This window comes from Herpailurus yagouaroundi, unplaced genomic scaffold (genome assembly GCF_014898765.1).
Source record: "Herpailurus yagouaroundi ecotype Mexico unplaced genomic scaffold, PumYag 77, whole genome shotgun sequence".
NCBI classification, from domain to species: Eukaryota; Metazoa; Chordata; class Mammalia; order Carnivora; family Felidae; genus Herpailurus; species Herpailurus yagouaroundi.
This window is the reverse complement of record NW_024412388.1, coordinates 20906959-20926932: the sequence shown is the minus strand read 5'-3', so window position 1 is coordinate 20926932 and position 19974 is coordinate 20906959. Positions and strand designations below refer to the sequence as shown.

Here is a 19974-nt window from a genome sequence, read left to right as displayed (position 1 = left end):
GGCTCTGAGCTGATAGCGCGGAGGAGCCTGCTTGGAATTCTTTCTCCCTCTCTCTGGCCCTACCCAACTTATGCTCGCTCGCTCTCTCTCTCTCTCAGAATAAATAGTAAACTTAAAAAAAATCTAGCTTTCAAATAAAAAAACCAGAATGCTGGAAAATTTGTATCTACGACTTGTGAACTTAAGAGTTTCACAACTCTCTCAAAGTCTCTTAAAGATTTTTCTGATAAAACTGAAGATAACTATATTACCTTTTGATATTGTATACTGAAGTATATCAACATTTGGAAGACCTGCATAACTTGGGGAATCAATATCTTCCAAATGATAAATACATGATATAAAAATCATATGTGGATAAAAGATCCAATCAAAATACAAAACAGACCAACAGATTTGGATGTACCAGAGTACATCCAAAAGCGGTTATTTTTAATGAAAATCTAATTTATATTTACGTTAATATGTAATGGGTTTATTATTTGTAAATGAATAAACATTTTTAAAACTTCACAGTTTTAATTTCTAGTATTTATCAGTAGATACCATTCATACAAATAACAGCTCTCTGGCGTCCCTAATAATTTTTAAAAAAAAATTTTTTTTTAACGTTTATTTTTAAGACAGAGAGAGAGCATGAATGGGGGAGGGTCAGAGAGAGAGGGAGACACAGAATCTGAAACAGGCTCCAGGCTCCGAGCTGTCAGCACAGAGCCCGACGCGGGGCTCGAACGCACGGACCGTGAGATCGTGACCTGAGCCGAAGTCGGACTGAGCCACCCAGGCGCCCCCCTAATAATTTTATTTTATTTTTTATTATTTATTTATTTATTTATTTTTTAAAGAAACCATTAGGTTTATTTTTTATTTTTATTTATTTTTTTTTTATTTTTTTTTTTCAACGTTTATTTATTTTTGGGACAGAGAGAGACAGAGCATGAACAGGGGAGGGGCAGAGAGAGAGGGAGACACAGAATCGGAAACAGGCTCCAGGCTCTGAGCCATCAGCCCAGAGCCCGACGCGGGGCTCGAACTCACGGACCGCGAGATCGTGACCTGGCTGAAGTTGGACGCTTAACTGACTGCGCCACCCAGGCGCCCCCACCCCCTAATAATTTTAAGTGTAATATAGGGTCCTGAGATCAAAAAGTCTGAGAAACTACTGCTCTATTGGGTTGTATCTTTTTCATATTAATTCATGGGAATTCTTTTTATATTCTGGTTACTACTAATCCCTTGTCAGGTATACATATAGTAATATCTTCTCTCTGTGGTTTGTCTTTTCACATATTTACCACTTTCTTTGCCCTTCATTCCTTTCTGCTTTTCAGACTTTCCATCTGAGCTCACTGTCCTTCTCCCTAAAGTACATTTTTTAGAATGTTAAGTAAGGTGTGCTGAGAGTAAACTCACTTTTGACTGAAAATGTCTTTAATTAGCCCTCATTCTGGATATCTATTTTCACTGGGTTTAGAATCCTACATAGGCAGTTATTGTCCTTTAGGATATTAAAGACAGTCCTTGACTGGCTTCCACTGTTGATATTGAGAAATCAACTGCCAATCCAACTACTGCATCTTTGAAGGTATTCTATAGTTTCCCTGGCTATTTTTACAATTTTCCTTTTTCTTCAGAGTTCTGAAGTTTCTCTCTGATGTATCTACATGCAAGTCTTTTATTTATTCGTTTTGAGATTTGTTTGCCTTTTGAAACTGAAGATTAGTGCCTCTCATAAGTTCTAAAATATTACCAGCCATTATCTCTTCAAATATCACCTCTGTTCTAAGTTTGCTCCGCTCTTATTCTGAAACTCCAATTAAAACTAGGTTAGATCCTTCACTTCATTCTCCATTTCTCATAATCTTTCTTCCTATTTAACTTCTTAACCCCGTCCTACATGCTGATACATAATATCATAAGATAGAAAATATCAGGGCACCTGGGTAACTCAATTGGTAGAGAGTCCAATTTCGGCTCAGGTCATGATCACAGTTCGTGTGTTCAAGCCCCACATCTGTGCTGTGCTGACAGCTCAGAGCCTGGAGCCTGCTTCGGATTCTGTGTCTCCCTCCCTCTCTCCCACTGCCCTGCTCATACTCTGTCTCTCAAAATGTGAATAAACGTTAAAAAAAAATAAAAAAAAAAGAAAATATCTTCTATTTTCTAGTTAAATCATCAATCAAGTTTTTAGTTTCCATATTTTTCAATTCTAGAAAATATTCTGACTCTTTTCCAAAGTTTTGTATAGTTTCCTGCTTCCTGTAGATGTTTTCAAAATTCTTTTACTTTGGGGCGCCTGGGTGTCTTAGTCAGTTAAGTGTCCGACTTGGGCTCAGGTCATGATCTCACGGTTTGTGGGTTCGAGCCCCGCCATTGGGTTCTGTGTTGACAGCTCAGAGCCTGGAACCTGCTTCGGAATCTGTGTCTCCCTCTCTCTCTGCCTCTCCCCCACTCGTGCTCTGTCTCTCTCTCAAAAAGAAAAACATTAGAAAAAAAATAATGACTTAAAAATTTTTTCTTTTATTTCTTTAAACACAGTAAGTTACAGTTATCTTCTAATTCTAATATATGAAGTCTCTGTAGGTCTATTTCACCTCACTGTTGTTCCTACTAGTTCTTGTTCAGAGTTACTTCTTTGTGTACTTGGTTATTTTTAACCCAGTGCTGATCATTATGCTACAAAAATTGTTTGAGGGTATTCTTTCAGGGCTAGGCTTATCTGACAAGAAAGGATGTGTACTCGCTTCTGTCTGGCACCTAAGTACTCTACATTGCAGAACTACTTGAAGCTTGAGGCTTTGGGGCCATTCATGTAGTATGAATTTGGGCAGTAAATTTGCTTCAAGGTTCCTTTGTGCTACAACTTATTGTCTGAATGTCCCCTCTCCCCTGCTGTCCTCCACCACCTGCTCAGCTCAGTGCTAATGCAATCTTTTTGTGGGAAAGAAGGGCTTACTTTTGGCACACCCATCCCTAAAAGAATATAGCCTTTTAGGGTCCAGTTTAATTGGAGTAGCACCTTCTTTTAGCTTCCCCACCTTGTGTGTGCTCTGGGTTTTGACTTTTGTTCCTCCTCGTGCCATAAAAACATCAAAATTGAAGTTCAAGTTTGTCGTCCATAAATGTACTCCATGCAAAAGCAGTTTCAGTGCTCAGCTTACCTCTCTCTATGGATTCTCACCTTCTCTTAGATTTTGACCTTAATATTTTCGTGACTCTTTTATACTTCTGATAAAATTTAGTATTAGTTCATTTCAAAGAGAGGTCTAGTCCAAAAAACCTTGCCTGCTATATTCTAGAAAATAGATTCATGTTTTTCTTTTTTTAAGTCTTTAAGACAAATATAATAGCAAAGAAATTACATGCAATTCTACCTGTCACTTTTTCAAAACTTTGGGCATATTCCTTTCTGGTCTTTGACCATATGCATACATATTTTATTTTAGTTTTTATTTTAAGTAGGCTCTTCACCCAACGTGGCGCTTGAACTTATGACCCTGAGATTGAGAGTCACATGCTCTACTGACTGAGCCAGCCAGGCACCCTGCATACATATTTTTTATATAGGTTGTACCAATCTGGCATTTTCATAGCAGCTAATGTCTCTCTTTATTATCATTGAGGTGTGTGTGTGGGGGGATGGGGATAATAAACAAAAGCTAATGGTCAAAATGGTCAGAGTCAGGAGGAAAAAAAAAAACCAACAACATGGAAAAGAACATCATGAAATTGCAGAGGTCTTCTTTTGGGAATAAACTTACCGAGAGACGAGATCCAGCTCTTGCTCTGGCAATAGTCTCCTTTTCTTTTTCAGATACCCTTCTCTGCACAGCTTGGAAATTATTTAAGGCTGCAGAGAAGTCATTCATGAGGCGTTCTTTCTGAAGTTTCTGCTGGCGCTAAGGAAATAAATAAGGACTTGAAATTTCACATTAACCCTGAATAATTGGGTTTTAATTCCCATTAAAAGCAAAACCAGTCCCCCTCAAGATTTCTAACCAGAAAAATTACTATAAAATAAGGTCTTCCTTAAATGAATACATTTGTTCTTTGCTAATTTAAATCCCTCATTAATACCATAGGCCAAGTTTGAATTTTCCTTCTTTCCTCTGACAAACCTGGAAACTGTGTGTCATTTACCTTGTAAGGTAATTTCAGAGAGAATTGCAATTGAGAATTTTGGTTCCCTGGAGAATCTAAAAGCGGAATAAATAACTTTAGGCCCAGAATGAACCCCAAAGAGATTGTTTTATGTTAAAACTATTCATCTATATGGAGTACATAGCTTCCCCCCACCAACTATGATAATCATTTTCCTTTATACTGTAATGAGGCTTAAAATCTTTGAGAGCCTGAAAACTACTTTATTACAGGCTCTCTTTGCTAAGCTTACTGATTCTATGTCTCAAAAAACACATACTGAAAGGACTTGCTATGTGCTGAGAACACAGAAGTAAAAACTCATCCCTGACCCCAAACGGCTTACCATCTACTTACAGATAAAGGATACAGACACACAAGTCACAACTCATTATAAATAACTGCTATAATCAATTAATACTATAGGAGTTGAGAGGCAGGTATAATCAGTAAGAACTCAAGTGGTCAAAGATAAATGCCAAGCTAATGAGTTTGGGATTCAACTTCTGAAGAACACAGAGCAACAAAAATGTCTGAGCAAGAAACGTGATGGATACAAAATGATAATTTAGAAGAAAAAGTAGTCTGCCACGGTGTACAAGATGGGATGGAAAAAAGAAACAAGTAAAAAAGAGTATTGCAATATTCTAGGTTAAAGGTTAGGAGGACATTGTATCAGTAATGGGAATGCAAAGACATGAGTTTAATAAATTTTATGAGTTAGTGAATGGCTGTGCAGCAAGGGGTTAAAGTCAAGAATGACTCAAATATCACACATGGGAGACTTATGGTAATACTGAAAGCAAATTTAGATGAAGAAAGTTTCTCCTTTTCTGGGATTTTTTATTTTCACATAAACATTATAACAATAAGTGGGAAAAGCCATAATTCCCTAATCTCACTATCCAAAACTAATTTTTTTTCTTTTTTGAGTAGGCTCCATGCCCAACGTGGCACCTGAATTCACAACCCTGAGATCACAAGGTGCATGCTCCACCAACTGAGCCAGCCAAGGTGCCCCATAAAAATACTATCTTTAAGTATATCATAAACATTTTCCATGTTATCATACTCTTCATAATTATGGTCTTCATTACATAATATTCTACCAGGTTGATCTAGTAAATTTTATGTAAACATTCCTTCTAGATTGTTCCCAGTTTTTAACTATTATAAATAAAGTTAATGTGAGCCCCGCTGTAAGTGCTAATATTAATACAGTGTTTACAATGTATCAGTATGGTTATAAGTACTTTACATAATAACTCACTTAACTCATACAACAACCTATAAATTAGGTACTATATATATTTTATAGATCAGAAAACCAAGGCACAGAGAAGTTAACAATTTGCCTAGGATCACACAGTCAGTAAGTGGAAGGGGTAGACTGCAAATCCAAAAACTCCGTCTCCAGACTATAGTTTTTTTTCTTCAAACTTTTTTCCTTAGGATAAATTTGCAAGAATGGGAATATTAGGTGAAAAGGCACAAACTTCTTTATGACAATAAGTATTATCAATCAGCTTAGTTAAGGGGTTTGGGTCAAATGGGAGGAATTCAGTATAAGACAACACATAATTTTTGATGAAAGCAGATTAAAGTGGGATATTAGAACAGGAATTGGCAATATGGGCCTAGTCCTTAGAGGTTAGGGGCTAGGGCTGGGAAAAGATCTGGGGGTCAAGTTCATAAAGGTCACAGAGAGCTCATAAAAGTAGATAAGCCTCTTGAAGGAGAAAGCAGAGGCTGAGAAAATTAGAGGGTCAATGGCAGAGCCTTGGGACATGCCCACTTCTAGGAAGACCGAGAGTCAGAGAAGGAGGCTGAGACTCCATCTAGGGAAAGAGAAAAGAAGCCAGCAAGGGATACCAGAGTTGGGGGACAGACTGAAAGGAGATCATGGAAAGAAGAAGAAAGTTTCAGTATAGGCAAGATGGGCTGTTTCAAATGAAACAGAAGAGTGACTAAACACTCCAAAAAAAGCGGGGGGGGGGGGGGTGCCTGGGTGGCTCAATCGGTTAAGCCTCCAACTTCGGCTCAGATCATGATCTCTCGGTTTGCAAGTTCAAGCCCCACACTGGGCTCTGTGCCGACAGCTCAGAGCCTGGAGCTTGCTTCACAGTCTGTGTTTCTCCCTCTCTCTGTCCCTCCATGCTCATGTTCTCTCTCTTTCTCTCAATAATTAATAAACATTAAAACAAAAATAAAAGAAAAAAGGGGGTAGGCACCTGGGTGGCTTAGTCGGTTGAGCGTCCAACTCTTGATTTCAGCTCAGGTCATGATCCCAGGGTCATGGGATCGAACTCCGTTATCAGGCTCCATGCTGAGCACAGAGCCTGTTTAAGATATTCTCTCTCTCTCTCTCTCTCTCCCCCTGCCCCTCTCCCCTGCTCGTCTCCCTCTTCTCTCTCTAAAATTAAAAAAAAAAACCAAAACTCAAAAAAGGCCACTATATTTGGCAAATAGAAGATCACTGCTGATAGCACATGAGGATGAAAAAAGACCGAAAGCAGGATATATGGTCTGATACACAGAACTGCAGCAAAAAGATGGTGGTAAGGCTAAGATTGATGAGATGAAAAAAGAATCAAAAGGGAAAAGGGTATTCAGCAGAACAGGGGAAGGGAATCAAGGAATTACAATTGTAGATCTATTTTGTGTTCCTAATGATCCAAGATAATGGAAGGGAACAACAGCATGCATGATCCAAAAATAACTCCTTTTTGATTTTGAAATACACTTAATTCTTTTTTTTTTTTTTTTTTTGGTAGCGGATTTAACTATTTTTGTTTAGGCTACTATTTAACTCTTCAGTGCTTTCAACACTCAGCTTTCATCAAACCCTTAGACTACTTTTTCATTACTACTAAAACCATCCACAAGTGTGTTTTCCGTAAGTACCAGCTGGGAAGAGGAAAGGGGTAATTTGGGAACAATATGGGGATATTGGACGGCAAGGGGAACTGGTCCTAAGTGAAATATCAGTATGAGTAACAACTGAGCAGCACACACAAGGATAACCAAAGCTGATTACATTAAGATCACTTTTTATCATAGCTACTTTGTAGCACGACAAAGCATCTAGTCTTGGCTCCTCTCTTGTGCAAGGGGGCGCCAAAACTCCAAAGACTAAACATAGGCTTCAGGTATGGGTTAAACTAACATTTTCAAACTTTTTGATGGAGACATGCAGTAAGAATGAGACATCTTGGGGGGGCACCTGGGTGGCTCAGTTAGTTGAACATCTGACTCTTGATTTCCGCTCAGGTTCTGATCTCATGGTTCATGAGTTCAAACCCCCTATCTTGGCTCTGCAATGACAATGCAGAGCCTGCTTGGGATTCTCGCCTCTGTCCCTCCCCAGCTCATGCATGCACCCCACCCCCCACTACCACCTCTCTCTCTCAAAAATAAATAAACATAAAAAAAAAAAAGGAAGAATGTGAATGAAATGGAAGCTTTCTGTAGTATATATTTCCCTTTATTACATGGCACACATATGTTTTTTCAAGTTTTAAGTAATTAATTAATTTATTTTTAAATGTTTATTTTTGAGAGAGGGAGCATGGGGGAGGAGCAGATAGAGAGGGAGACACAGAATCTGAAGCAGGCTCTGCGTTGACAGCAGAGAGCCCAACGCAGGGCTTGAACTCACAAACCATGTGATCATGACCTGAGCTGAAGTCAGACACTTAACCAACCAAGCCACCCAGGTGCTCCTATTTTTGAGAGAGAGAGAGAAACAGCATGCATACATGTGCTCTAGTTGAAGAGGGGTAGAGAGTGAGGGGGACAGAGGATCTGAAGCAGGCTCTGTGCTGATAGCAGAGAGCCTGATGCAGGGCTTGAACTCACGAACCGTGAAGTCATGACCTAAGCCACAGTCGGATGCTTAACCAATTGAGCCACCCAGGTACCCCTACATGGTATACATTCTGATATTTCTACTCTATTTGATTTTTAAAAACATTTTTAATGTTTATTTGCTTTTGAAAGAGAAAGAGACAGAGAGACAGAGGCGCGAGTCAGGGAGGGACAGAGAGAGAGGGAGACACAGAATCTGAAGCAGACTCCAGGCTCTGAGCTGTCAGCACAGAGCCTGATGTGGGGCTCAAACTCACAAACTGAGAGATCATGACCTGAGCCGAAGTCAGACGCTCAACTGACTGAGCCACCCAGGTGCCTCTATTTCATTTTTTCAAATGATCACAGCACACTAGAACTATTTCACATTCCACCTAGCTACAACTCACAAGATGAAAAACAATCCAGAATAGGGAAGTTGTAGGCCTTGTCTTTAGAGCCATCAGAGATAAATCATAAAAAAATTCAATAATAAAAAGCCAAATGAAGTCACAGTAAGCTAAGGTAGTTGGAGAAGGTTTTTTTCTAGGAGGAGAGGATTTGAGGTAGACCATGAATGATAGGGAATAACAGGTCAAACCACAATAAAGAAGGAGGCACGCTGACTTCAGGAACGTGTGAAGAAAAGGCCTGGCACATCAAGGGAACAATGAACTCCAGTAAAAAGTGTGTGTTTTTAAAGGATTTCAATGACCACTGAATAAAATAACTTGAAAAGAGACATCTTTTCCCCTGAGCATTTCTTCAACCTGAGGCCTATCAGTGACTCATGATGGGACATGAAAGTAACTGCAAAATAGAAAGGAAAAACATCTGATTGAAATTATTTACAGAGACTGCATGCAAAACAAAGCAGGACCAAACATAAAGCTGCTAGCCAAACTCCAGAGATGCAAACGCTGAGATTCCTTTCCAGTTAAGCTCATTTTATTAATATATTCAACGTTATTATTAAAAATAGCCACAGATATTGAGTAGCTACTAATTGCCAGGCACTCTGCAAGATCTGGTGCAAATATTCTTCCTATCGTCACAACAGTCACATAACCCCATTTTACAGATAAGGAAACTGAGGGTCAGAGAAGGTCTACCTAGCACCAAAGGCCAAGTCACTTTAGTTTCACACACCGCCTTCCCATTAAAATGAAGTCCTTTCCTATTTTTTTAAATTATTTTTAAATTTACATCCAAGTTAGTTAGCATATAGTGCAACAGTGATTTCAGGAGTAGACTCCTTAATGCTCCTTCCCCATTTAGCCCATCCCCCCTCCCACAACTCTTCCAGTAAGCCTCTGTTCGTTCCCCATACTTATGAGTCTCTTCTGTTTTGTCCCCCTCCCTGTTTTTATATTATTTTTGTTTCCCTTCCCTTATGTTCATCTGTTTTGTCTCTTAAAGTCCTCATATGAGTGAAGTCATATGATTTTTGTCTCTCTCTGACTAAGTTCACTTAGCATAATAGCCTCCAGTTCCATCCATGTAGTTGCAAATGGCAAGATTTCATTCTTTTTGACTGCCAAGTAATACTCCATTGTATATATATCCCACATCTTCTTTATCCATTCATCCATCGATGGACATTTGGGCTCTTTCCATACTTTGGCTATTGCTGATAGTGCTGCTATAAACATGGGAGTGCATGTGTCCCTTCGAAACAGCACACCTGTATCCTGTGGATAAATGCCTAGTAGTGCAATTGCTAGGTCATAGGGTAGTTCTATTTTTAGCTTTTTGAGGAACCTCCATACTGTTTTCCAGAGTGGCTGCACCAGCTTGCATTGCCACCAACAATGCAAAAGAGATCCTCTTTCTCTGCATCCTCGCCAACATCTGTTGTTGCCTGAGTTGTTCATGTTAGCCATTCTGACAGGTGTAAGGTGGTACCTCATTGTGGTTTTGATTTGTATTTCCCTGATGATGAGTGACGTTGAGCATTTTTTCATGTGTCGGTTGGCCATCTGGATGTCTTCCTCGGAGAAGTGTCTATTCATGTCTTTTGCCCATTTCTTCACTGGATTATTTGGCTTTTGGTTGTTAAGTTTGAGAAGTTCTTTATAGAGTTTGGATACTAACCCTTTATCTGATATGTCATTTGCAAATATCTTCTCCCATTCTGTCGGTTGCCTTTTAGTTTTGCTGATTGTTTCCTTCACTGTGCAGAAGCTTTTTATTTTGATGAGGTCCCAGTAGTTCATTTTTGCTTTTGTTTCCCTTGCCTCCGGAGACGTGTTGAGTAAGAAGTTGCTGTGGGCAAGATCAAAGAAGTTTTTGCCTGCTTTCTCCTCGAGGATTTTGTTGGCTTCCTGTCTTAAATTGAGGTCTCTCATCCATTTTGAGTTTATTTTTGTGTATGGTGGAAGAAAGTGGGTCCAGGTTCATTCTTCTGCATGTCGCTGTCCAGTTTTCCCAGCACCACTTGCTGAAGAGACTGTCTTTATTCCACTGGATATTCTTTCCTGCTTTGTCAAAGTTGGCCATACGTTTGTGGGTCCATTTCTGGGTTCTCTATTCTGTTCCATTGATCTGAGTGTGTCTGTTCTTGTGCCAGTACCATACTGTGTTGATGATTACAGCTTTGTAGTATAGCTTGAAGTCTGGGATTGTAATGCCTCCTGCTTTGGTTTTCTTTTTCAAGATTGCTTTGGCTATCCGGGGTGTTTTCTGGTTCCATACAAATTTTAGGATTATTTGTTCTAGCTCTGTGAAGAATGCTGGTGTTACTTTGACAGGGATTGCATTGAACATGTAGATTGCTTTGAGTGGTATCAACATTTTAACAATATTTGTTCTTCCTATCCAGGAGCATGGAATCTTTTTCCATTTTTTTGTGTTTTCTTCCAATTTCTTCCAGAAGCTTTCTATAGTTTTCAGTGTATAGATTTTTCACTTCTTTGGTTAGATTTATTCCTAGGTATTTTATGGTTTTTTGTGCAACTGTAAATGGGATCGATTCCTTGATTTCTCTGTCGCTTTATTGTTGGTGTATAGGAATGCAACCAATTTCTGTGCATTGATTTTATATCCTGCAACTTTGCTGAATTCATGAATCAATTCTAGCAGCTTTTTGGTGGAATCTTTTGGATTTTCCATATAGAGTATCATGTCATCTGTGAAGAGTAAAAGTTTGACCTCCTGGCCGATTTGGATGCCTTTTCTTTGTGTTGTCTGATTGCAGAGGCTAAGACTTCCAATACTATGTTGAATAACAGTGGCGAGAGTGGACATCCCTGTCTTGTTCCTAACCTTAGGGGGAAAGCTCTCAGTCTTTCCCCATTGAGGATGATATTAGTGTTGGGTCATTCATATATGGCTTTTATGATCTCGAGGTATGCTCCTTCTATCCCTACTTTCTTGAGGGTTTTTCCCAAGAAAGGATGCTGTATTTTCTCAAATGCTTTCTCTGCATCTATTTGAGAGGATCATATGGTTCTTGTCCTTTCTTTTATTGATGTGATGAATCACATTAAGTGTTTTGTGGATACTGAACCAGCCCTGCATCCCAGGTATAAATCTCACTTGGTCACAGTGAATAACTTTTTTAATGTATTGTTGGATCCAGTTGGCTAATATCTTGTTGAGAATTTCTGCATCCATATTCATCAGGGAAATTGGTCTACAGTTCTCCTTTTAGTGTGGTCTCTGTCTGGTTTTGGAATCAAGGTAATGCTAGCTTCATAGAAAGAGTTTGGAAGTTTTCCTTCCATTTCTATTTTTTGGAACAGTTTCAAGAGAATAGGTGTTAACTCTTTCTTAAATGTTTGGTAGAATTCCCCTGGAAAGCCATCTGGCCCTGGACTCTTGTTTTTTGGCAGGTTTTTGATTACTAATTTGATTTCCTTACTGGTTATGGGTCTGTTCAAATTTTCTATTTCTTCCTGTTTCAGTTTTGGTAGTGTATATGTTTCTAGGAATTTTTCTATTTCTTCCAGATTACCCATTTTATTGGCATATAATTGCTCACAATATTCTCTTATTATTGTTTTTATTTCTGTTGAGTTGGTTGTGATCTCTCCTCTTTCATTCTTGATTTTATTTATTTGGGTCCTTTCCTTTTTCTTCTTGATCAAATTGGCTAGGGGTTTATCAATTTTGTTAATTCTTTCAAAGAATTAGCTTCTGGTTTCATTGATCTGTTCTACTGTTTTTTTGGTTTCGATAGCATTAATTCCTGCTCTAATCTTTATCATTTCCTGTCTTCTGCTGGTTTTGGGTTTTATTTGCTGTTCTTTTTCCAGCTCCTTAAGGCGTAAGGTTAGGTTGTGTATCTGAGATCTTTCTTCCTTCTTTAGGAAGGCCTGGATTGCCATATACTTTCCTCTTATGACCACCTTTACTGCGTCCCAGAGGTTTTGGGTTGTGGTGTTATCATCTTCATTGACTTCCATATACTTTTTAATTTCCTCTTTAACTGCTTGGTTAGCCCATTCATTCTCTAGTAGGATGTTCTTCAGTCTCCAAGTATTTGTTACCTTTCCAAATTTTTTCTTGTGACTGATCTCAAGTTTCATAGCGTTGTGGTCTGAAAATATGCACAGTATGATCTTGACCTTTTTGTACTTGCTGAGGGCTGATTTGTGTCCCAGTATGTGGTCTATTCTGGAGAATGTTCCATGTGCACTGGAGAAGAATGTATATTCTGCTGCTTTATGATGAAATGTTCTGAATATATCTGTTAAGTCCATCTGGTCCAGTGTGTCATTCAAAGCCATTGTTTCCTTGTTGATTTTTTGATTAGATGATCTGTCCATTGCTGTGAGTGGGGTAAAGTCTCCTACTATTATGGTATTACTATCGATGAGTTTCTTTATGTTTGTGATTAACTGATTTATATATTTGGGCGCTTCCACATTTGGCACATAAATGTTTACAATTGTTAGGTCTTCTTGGTCTATAGACCCCTTGATTACGATATAATGCCCTTCTGCATCTCTTGATACAGTCTTTATTTTAAAGTCTGGATTGTCTGATATAAGTATGGCTACTCTGGCTTTCTTTTGTTGACCATTAGCATGATAGATGGTTCTCCGTCCCCTTATTTTCAATCTGAAGGTGTCTTTAGGTCTAAAGTGGGTCTCTTGTAAACAGCATATAGACGGATCTTGTTTTCTTAGCCATTCTGTTACCCTATGTCTTTTGATTGGAGCATTGAGTCCATTGATGTTTAGAGTGAGTACTGAAAGATATGAATTTATTGCCATTATGATGCTTGTAGAGTTGGAGTTTCTGGTGGTGTTCTCTGGCCCTTTCTAATCTTTTGTTGCTTTTGGTATTTATATATATGTATATATATTTTCATCTTTTCTCCCCTCAGAAAGTCTCCCTTAAAATTTCTTGCAGGGCTGGCTTAGTGGTCACAAACTCCTTTAATTTTTGTTTGTCTGGGAAACTTTTTCTCTCTCACGAAGTCCTTTCCTATTAAACAAACATACACACATATACACCCCAGAAAATACCTACCTGTTCCGAAGCAGATAAGGGAAGAGGCAAGGCCCCTAACTCCTTCAGTAACTCATTTGTTTCCTTGGCAAGCTGATTTGTGGAGTGCTGTAACTGCTGCCTGAGAGAGAAAAGACATGATTCAGGGTATTCCCACCGCTCAAGAGCTGTCACACTTTGTGCCAGCTTGTGCCCACAGTGCCTTGCGATGCAGGGAATGAAACAGTACTTGAAGGAATGGGTTCCCAGAGGCCCAGGTTCCCCCACACACAAAATTCCACAAATACGACTCAGTCAAAAACATGTTACTCAGTAGAAAGAACCTGCCTCAGTGAAACCTACGGATCAGGTATTTTAACTCCTCACGGAGACAAGAAAAGCCTATCAGCAGTTCTGATAGAAATTTAAGAGCAGCTGCCCCCACACCTAACTCGAATAGTTGGAACACACTGAGTTCTCACAAAACTTACGTTGAACTGCCCGGCAGTTCGGCACAGCTGCTGCCTGTCACAGGCCACTGACTGGAGACAAAATCCAGACACTGGGGATTGGAGGAAATATGCACTAAAAGCACAGTTTCCACCCTAGGGAACAACCTCCAAAGATCTACACCCACGTTCTTGCTTAAAGCTGGTGCTTTTTCAGCTTTATACTTGGCTCCCTACTGTCCTTCATGCTTGACTTTCTGGCTCTCCCCTCCAAAACAAAGAAGCCCTGTACTGTGTAAAAACACATACGGAGTATAAGAGAAGGGAAATTAAAGAGGAAAGAATATGCATTATATTAAATGGGATTGGAAAGTAGTGGAAACCCTAAAAGAGCTCCTTTTAGTCATGGTTTCCTCTACTCTCTCGCCATTTCTACAAAGGTTTTAAGGGAGGACAGAGAAACCACACTACTAATTGTTAGTGTTTTTTCACTGCAAAGGGGCCTCCAAGATTAAAAGACAAGGGAGTCAAAACAAGAGGCAGTCAATTAAGGGCCTGAACCTCCCAGACGTGACTAACACATGACCAACACAAAGATTTTTCACATCTCCCTAGAAAAAGCTCAGAGTAGTAAGTCAGTCTCTCAATTCACACCATCAAGGACAGGAAACACAGAATATCCTTCAATATATCTTAAAGATGAAGAATAAAATTTCCGAAAGCAGAAATGGGGTCAAGGAGGATGTAATAAAAAGATTCATGAGTCCCTACTACCAGTCCATTCTCTTCTCCCTCAGACGCCCCTCCGGTCATTCGGAATACATTTTTCTAGTGTTTATAGTTGGAAATCCCACTAGACTAGATGACCTCTGCAGATCATCAGGAGTCCTGTGCCAACAAGGAGGCTCATTTAGGCAGAATATAGTTTAACAGTGGTAGGAGTTCCCTTCTCTACTTTCTCAAATTCCGAAACTGCCCAAGGAAGAAAGAATCGGAGTTCAAGGATTTTGAAAGGCAATGGAGATCACAAACCATGAATATATTTTGGTGCCCCTCTTCTAGATCCAACTGTTACTTCATGTCCCACTGCCTGTCATTCTGACTCCATAGGCCTGAAACCTAAGTGAGCTGCCATGCAGCAAGGACAGTAAGTGCATCCTAGAGGGCCCTCACCAAACCCAACCTTGTTAGGAAGCTACTCACAGATTTTCCTGTAGTTTGCTTGAGTCCTGCTTAGTTCCTAGTTGGCTCATCAAATTCTTTATCTGAGCAGCTAGGGAAAGGGGAAAAAAGATTTATTTAAAAGAAAAATACATTCACCATGAGCACCCTACTTCTTAGATCGCTGGTCTCTCTCCACATCCTGAATAAGTTCATGCAACTAACAAAAAGCATGCTGTGATCAAAACTTTGGCATATACATTCCCTTCTAAAACTAACCGAGGTTCACCTTTCTCCTATAGAGTAACTATGTCACCAAGTAGGGGGTGGCAGTTTCGTTCATCATTCTCAAAGAACTTCCAAAATTTTCTAGATTTCCCATGGTGCTGGTTTAATATTTCAATACCTTTGGAAGGGGCCTTAATACCAAATATCAACTCCTAACAATGAAAATTTAAATTCATAATACAATAATTTTTCTATAGCAAACATTTTGGGAAAGACAATGTACATTTGTTATCAATAATAAATTACTATCAACTGAGCACCTCTATGTGCCAGGCACTATATCAGGAGCTTTGTAGGCGTTATTTTATTAATTTTCATAGCAACAATCCGAAGTAGATATATCTTCATTTTGCAGATGAGGAAATACCTTTAGAAAAGTTATATCAGTTAAATTTACAGAAGTTAATTATGTCAAGATACACAATAAGTGTTAGGGCAAAAAATTCACTCACAGGTACATCAAACTCTAAGGCCTATGTTCTTTTACCTATGTTGTCTTATAGTCAAATATGTGTTTTTGTTCACATAACGTTCTCTATCTTTTCCTAGATATTTTGCTAACACTAGCTCATGTTTAAATTCTAGATATTTAGGCCTCTAACCCTGGACTAGGAAAGCAGAGGTCCAGAGGAAGTGATCATCTATCAGTAAGAAGAAAGACTCTAACACCAGCCTGCCTGGGAATGTGAATGGCCCCGTATACCTTACTGATTTGTGTAACAGAAGTAGAGCGCTGATTTCTTTTCTTTTTTTCTTATTCTAAGTATTTTTGGGTTTTGTGGGGTTTTTTGAAGTGTAGTTGACCCTTTGATTTCCTTTTTATCCTGCTCTCTGTTCTTTTGCTGGTTGGCAGGGAGGATAAAGAAAATAGATTCATTCATTCATTCACTTGAAGAGATTGGGATTTTGTTTTATTTATTTTCTGTTGTTTGCTTGCTTGTTGTTTTTTTCTTTTAATGTTTATTTTTGAGAGAGAGAGAGAGAGACACAGCACAAGTCGGGGGGAGAGGCAAGGAGAGAGGGAGACAGGATCTGAAGTAGGCTCCAGGCTCTGAGCTGTCAGCACACAGCCCAACACTGGGCTCGAAACCACAAACTGTGAGATCATGACCTGAGCCGAAGTTGGACCCCTAACCGACTGAGCCACCCAGGCGCCCCTTGCTTCCTTGCTTGCTTAAGAGCATTCATTATCTTCTATTCCAAGTTGCTGGGGTATAGAACATAATAACAGTGTATTCTTTTACCAGAGGAATCGTGGTTATATTCAAGTTTCACCAGAACTTTAAGAGATAATATAACACAATAGGTATATGACTCCTCCAACCAAAACACAGTTTCCTTTGTGGGGGGCTTTCCTATTCTCTCAGTATTAATGCCAAAGTTTCACTTGTGAGATATCAGATTGCTAAATGACTGCTTAGTGGAAGATGAGGAGGAAGTATATTATATATATTATGGGGGCAACGTATACAATGCTTCCATATCCAGTAAGAAAGAATCTTCACTTACTAGAACTTTGAATTTTAAAAATTAGTAGTTCCTGGGGCACCTGGTTGACTCAGTTGGTTAAATGTCCAACCTCAGCTCAGGTCATGATCTCATGGTTCGTAAGTTCAAGCCCCACATTGGGCTCTCTGCTATCAGTGCAGAGCCCGCTTCAGATACTCTGCCTCCCTCTCTCTCTCTGCTCTTCACCCCCCACTCTCTCTCCCTCAAAAATAAATAAACATACAAAAATAAAAAATAAAAATAAAAATTAGTAGTTCCTGGGATGCCTGCCTGGCTCAGATGGTTAAGCATCTGACTCTTGATTCGTGGCATCCAGCCCCATGTTGGGCTCTGTGCTGACAGCACTGAGCCTACTTGGGATTCTCTCCCCTTCTCTCAAAACAAGTAAGTAAACATTTAAAAAAGATTAGAAGACAGAAGAATTTAAAAATTAAAAAAACTATTTTCTTATGATAGGGTGCTCCTTAAAATAACAAAATTTGGGGGCGCCTGGGTGGCGCAGTCGGTTAAGCGTCCGACTTCAGCCAGGTCACGATCTCACAGTCCGTGAGTTCGAGCCCCGCGTCGGGCTCTGGGCTGATGGCTCAGAGCCTGGAGCCTGTTTCCGATTCTGTGTCTCCCTCTCTCTCTCTGCCCCTCCCCTGTTCATGCTCTGTCTCTCTCTGTCCCAAAAATAAATAAACGTTGAAAAAAAAATTTAAAAAAAAAAACAAAATTTGGGGTTTGGTCTTTTTTTTTTTTCATTTTATTTTTTTATTTTTTAAAATTTACATCCTTAGTTAGCATATAGTGCAACAACGATTTCAGGAGTAGATTCCTTAGTGCTCCTTACCCATTTAGCCCATCTCCCCTCCTATAACCCCTCCAGTAACCCTCAGTTTGTTCTCCATATTTATGAGTCTCTTCTGTTTTGTCCCCCTCCCTGTTTTTATATTATTTTTGTTTCCCTTCCCTTATGTTCATTTGTTTTGTCTCTTAAAGTCCTCATATGAGTGAAGTCACATGATATTTGTCTTTCTCTGACTGACTAATTTCACTTAGCATAATACCCTCCAGTTCCATCCACATACTTGCCAATGGCAAGATTTCATTCTACATAGTTGCCAATGGCAAGATTTCATTCTTTTTTGATTGCCGAGCAATACTCCATTGTGTGTGTGTGTGTGTGTGTGTGTGTGTATATATATATATATATATATATATATATATATATATCACATCTTCTTTATCCATTCATCCATCGATGGACATTTGGGCTCTTTCCATACTTTGGCTATTGTTGATAGTGGGGCTAGGTCTTAATCGTGCCCCTAATTTGGTCACCAAGAATAGTAAAAATGCAAGCTGAGGTTTATTAAGTACCAGTTACCTTACAAAAACACTGATAAACTAATAGCTTCCAAGTCTGATTAGAAACAATGATTAAGCCAAATCTGATTGTTGGGTGACTCTACTCCCAAGTAGAAACTGAACAAACTCATCCTTAGTAACATGTACAAGTTACTTCTCTCTAGCCAAAATCACTGTCATACGTGTTATAAAACAAAAATTCCAAAGTCAAGAATATATAAACTTGTAGCACTTCAAATTATGATTTTATCTTATTTTGGGACTGTTTTTTGGGTTTTTTTTTTTTTAGCAAAAACGTAACTCCAATTTTATAACAGAAATATAGTGTTCAAGTGATTAAAATTGTGCCTTTTGACCAACTTCATAAAATATATTTATTCTATTAAATGAGGGTTCCTTGGGGCGCCTGGGTGGCTCAGTCGGTTAAGCGTCCGACTTCGGCTCAGGTCATGATCTCACAGTCCGTGAGTTCGAGCCCCGCGTCAGGCTTTGTGCTGACGGCTCAGAGCCTGCAGCCTGTTTCAGATTCTGTGTCTCCCTCTCTCTCTGACCCTCCCCCGTTCATGCTCTGTCTCTCTCTGTCTCAAAAATAAATAAACATTAAAAAAATAAATGAGGGTTCCTTTTAGCTTAATGGTTCCACAGGAAAATGTAAACACCATAATTTTGCTAAGACAGCATCCTACAAGATAAAATTTTTCATCACTAACATATGGAATTTCCCCTTATCTCAGTCAAATAGGAATTAGGATACCACTAGAGCTATCAACTGGCTATCCATACAAATAATTTATAAGAGGGCATTAGCATTAATTGAGCATTTCTTCTGTGCCAGACAATTGGTTAGGTACTTGATGTGATATAATAGAAAATATATTGGGTCTTTGTCCCCAGATCCTGGCACAAAGCACCTAAAACCCTTGGAATTTTGTGCACAATGGGAGAGTCTTTTGTTATTCATAAAGACCCCCTTCTGAGCACTCTGAGTTTATGCTCCTGGGGTGATTTAAAGTTAGATAGCCTTAGGCTAGGTGGGGCTAGTCAGAAGAATGACCAAGTGATTAGAAGGTTAGAACTTTCAGCCCCACCCACAGACTTTAGAGAAATGGGGGGTGGGAGGGTGATAGGCACTACAGATTAAGCTCTATAAAAACTCTTCAAGTACACTTGATGAACTTCTGGGTTGGTCAACAGCTGAAGATACACAGACAGTGTCAGAGGGTGTCCAAGCCCCTTCCTTGAATGGGCATCTCTTCTACCTGGCTGTTCCCGAATTATGCTCTCTTATAATACACTGGTAATCTAGTAAGCAAATGTTTTCCTGAATTATGTGAGGTGCTCTAACAAATTAATCAAACTCAAGGAGGGGCTCATGGGAACCTCTGATTTTACAGCCCACTGGTCAGAAGCACATGTGACAACCGAACTTGTAACTGGTATCTGAAAAGGGATAGTCACATGGGACCCAGTCCTTAACCTGTGGGATCTGATATTAACTCCAGGCAGAAGTGTCAGAATTGAGTTAAATTGTAGGAAATCCAACTGGTGTTTGAAGAATCTCAGAATTGTCTGGTGTATGGAAAACCCACACATCTGATGTCAGAAGTATTTAAAGTGGAGGAAACACAGGAGTATTTTTCCTTTACACTTGATAAGCATTATCTTATTTGATTCCAAAAACCCTTTGCATAAGCATTATGCTCTCAATATTATAGATGGGCTCACTGAGGCTCACAAGCACAACAACACTCATTTATTCATACATCCATCCGTCTCTCCATTCATTCAGAATACC

General features: G+C 39.3%; 1 protein-coding gene across 1 annotated transcript in view; it reads right to left on the bottom strand.

Moving 5' to 3' along the window:
- STX12 (syntaxin 12) overlaps positions 1–19974 on the bottom strand; it is a 43848-nt gene that overhangs the window by 13234 nt on the left and 10640 nt on the right. The window contains exons 2-4 of the mRNA XM_040466519.1: positions 15075–15144; positions 13465–13564; positions 3762–3899 (exon numbers count right to left, since the gene is read on the bottom strand). Of these exons, the coding sequence (XP_040322453.1) occupies positions 3762–3899; positions 13465–13564; positions 15075–15144 (308 nt within the window). The remainder of the gene's footprint in view (positions 1–3761; positions 3900–13464; positions 13565–15074; positions 15145–19974) is intronic.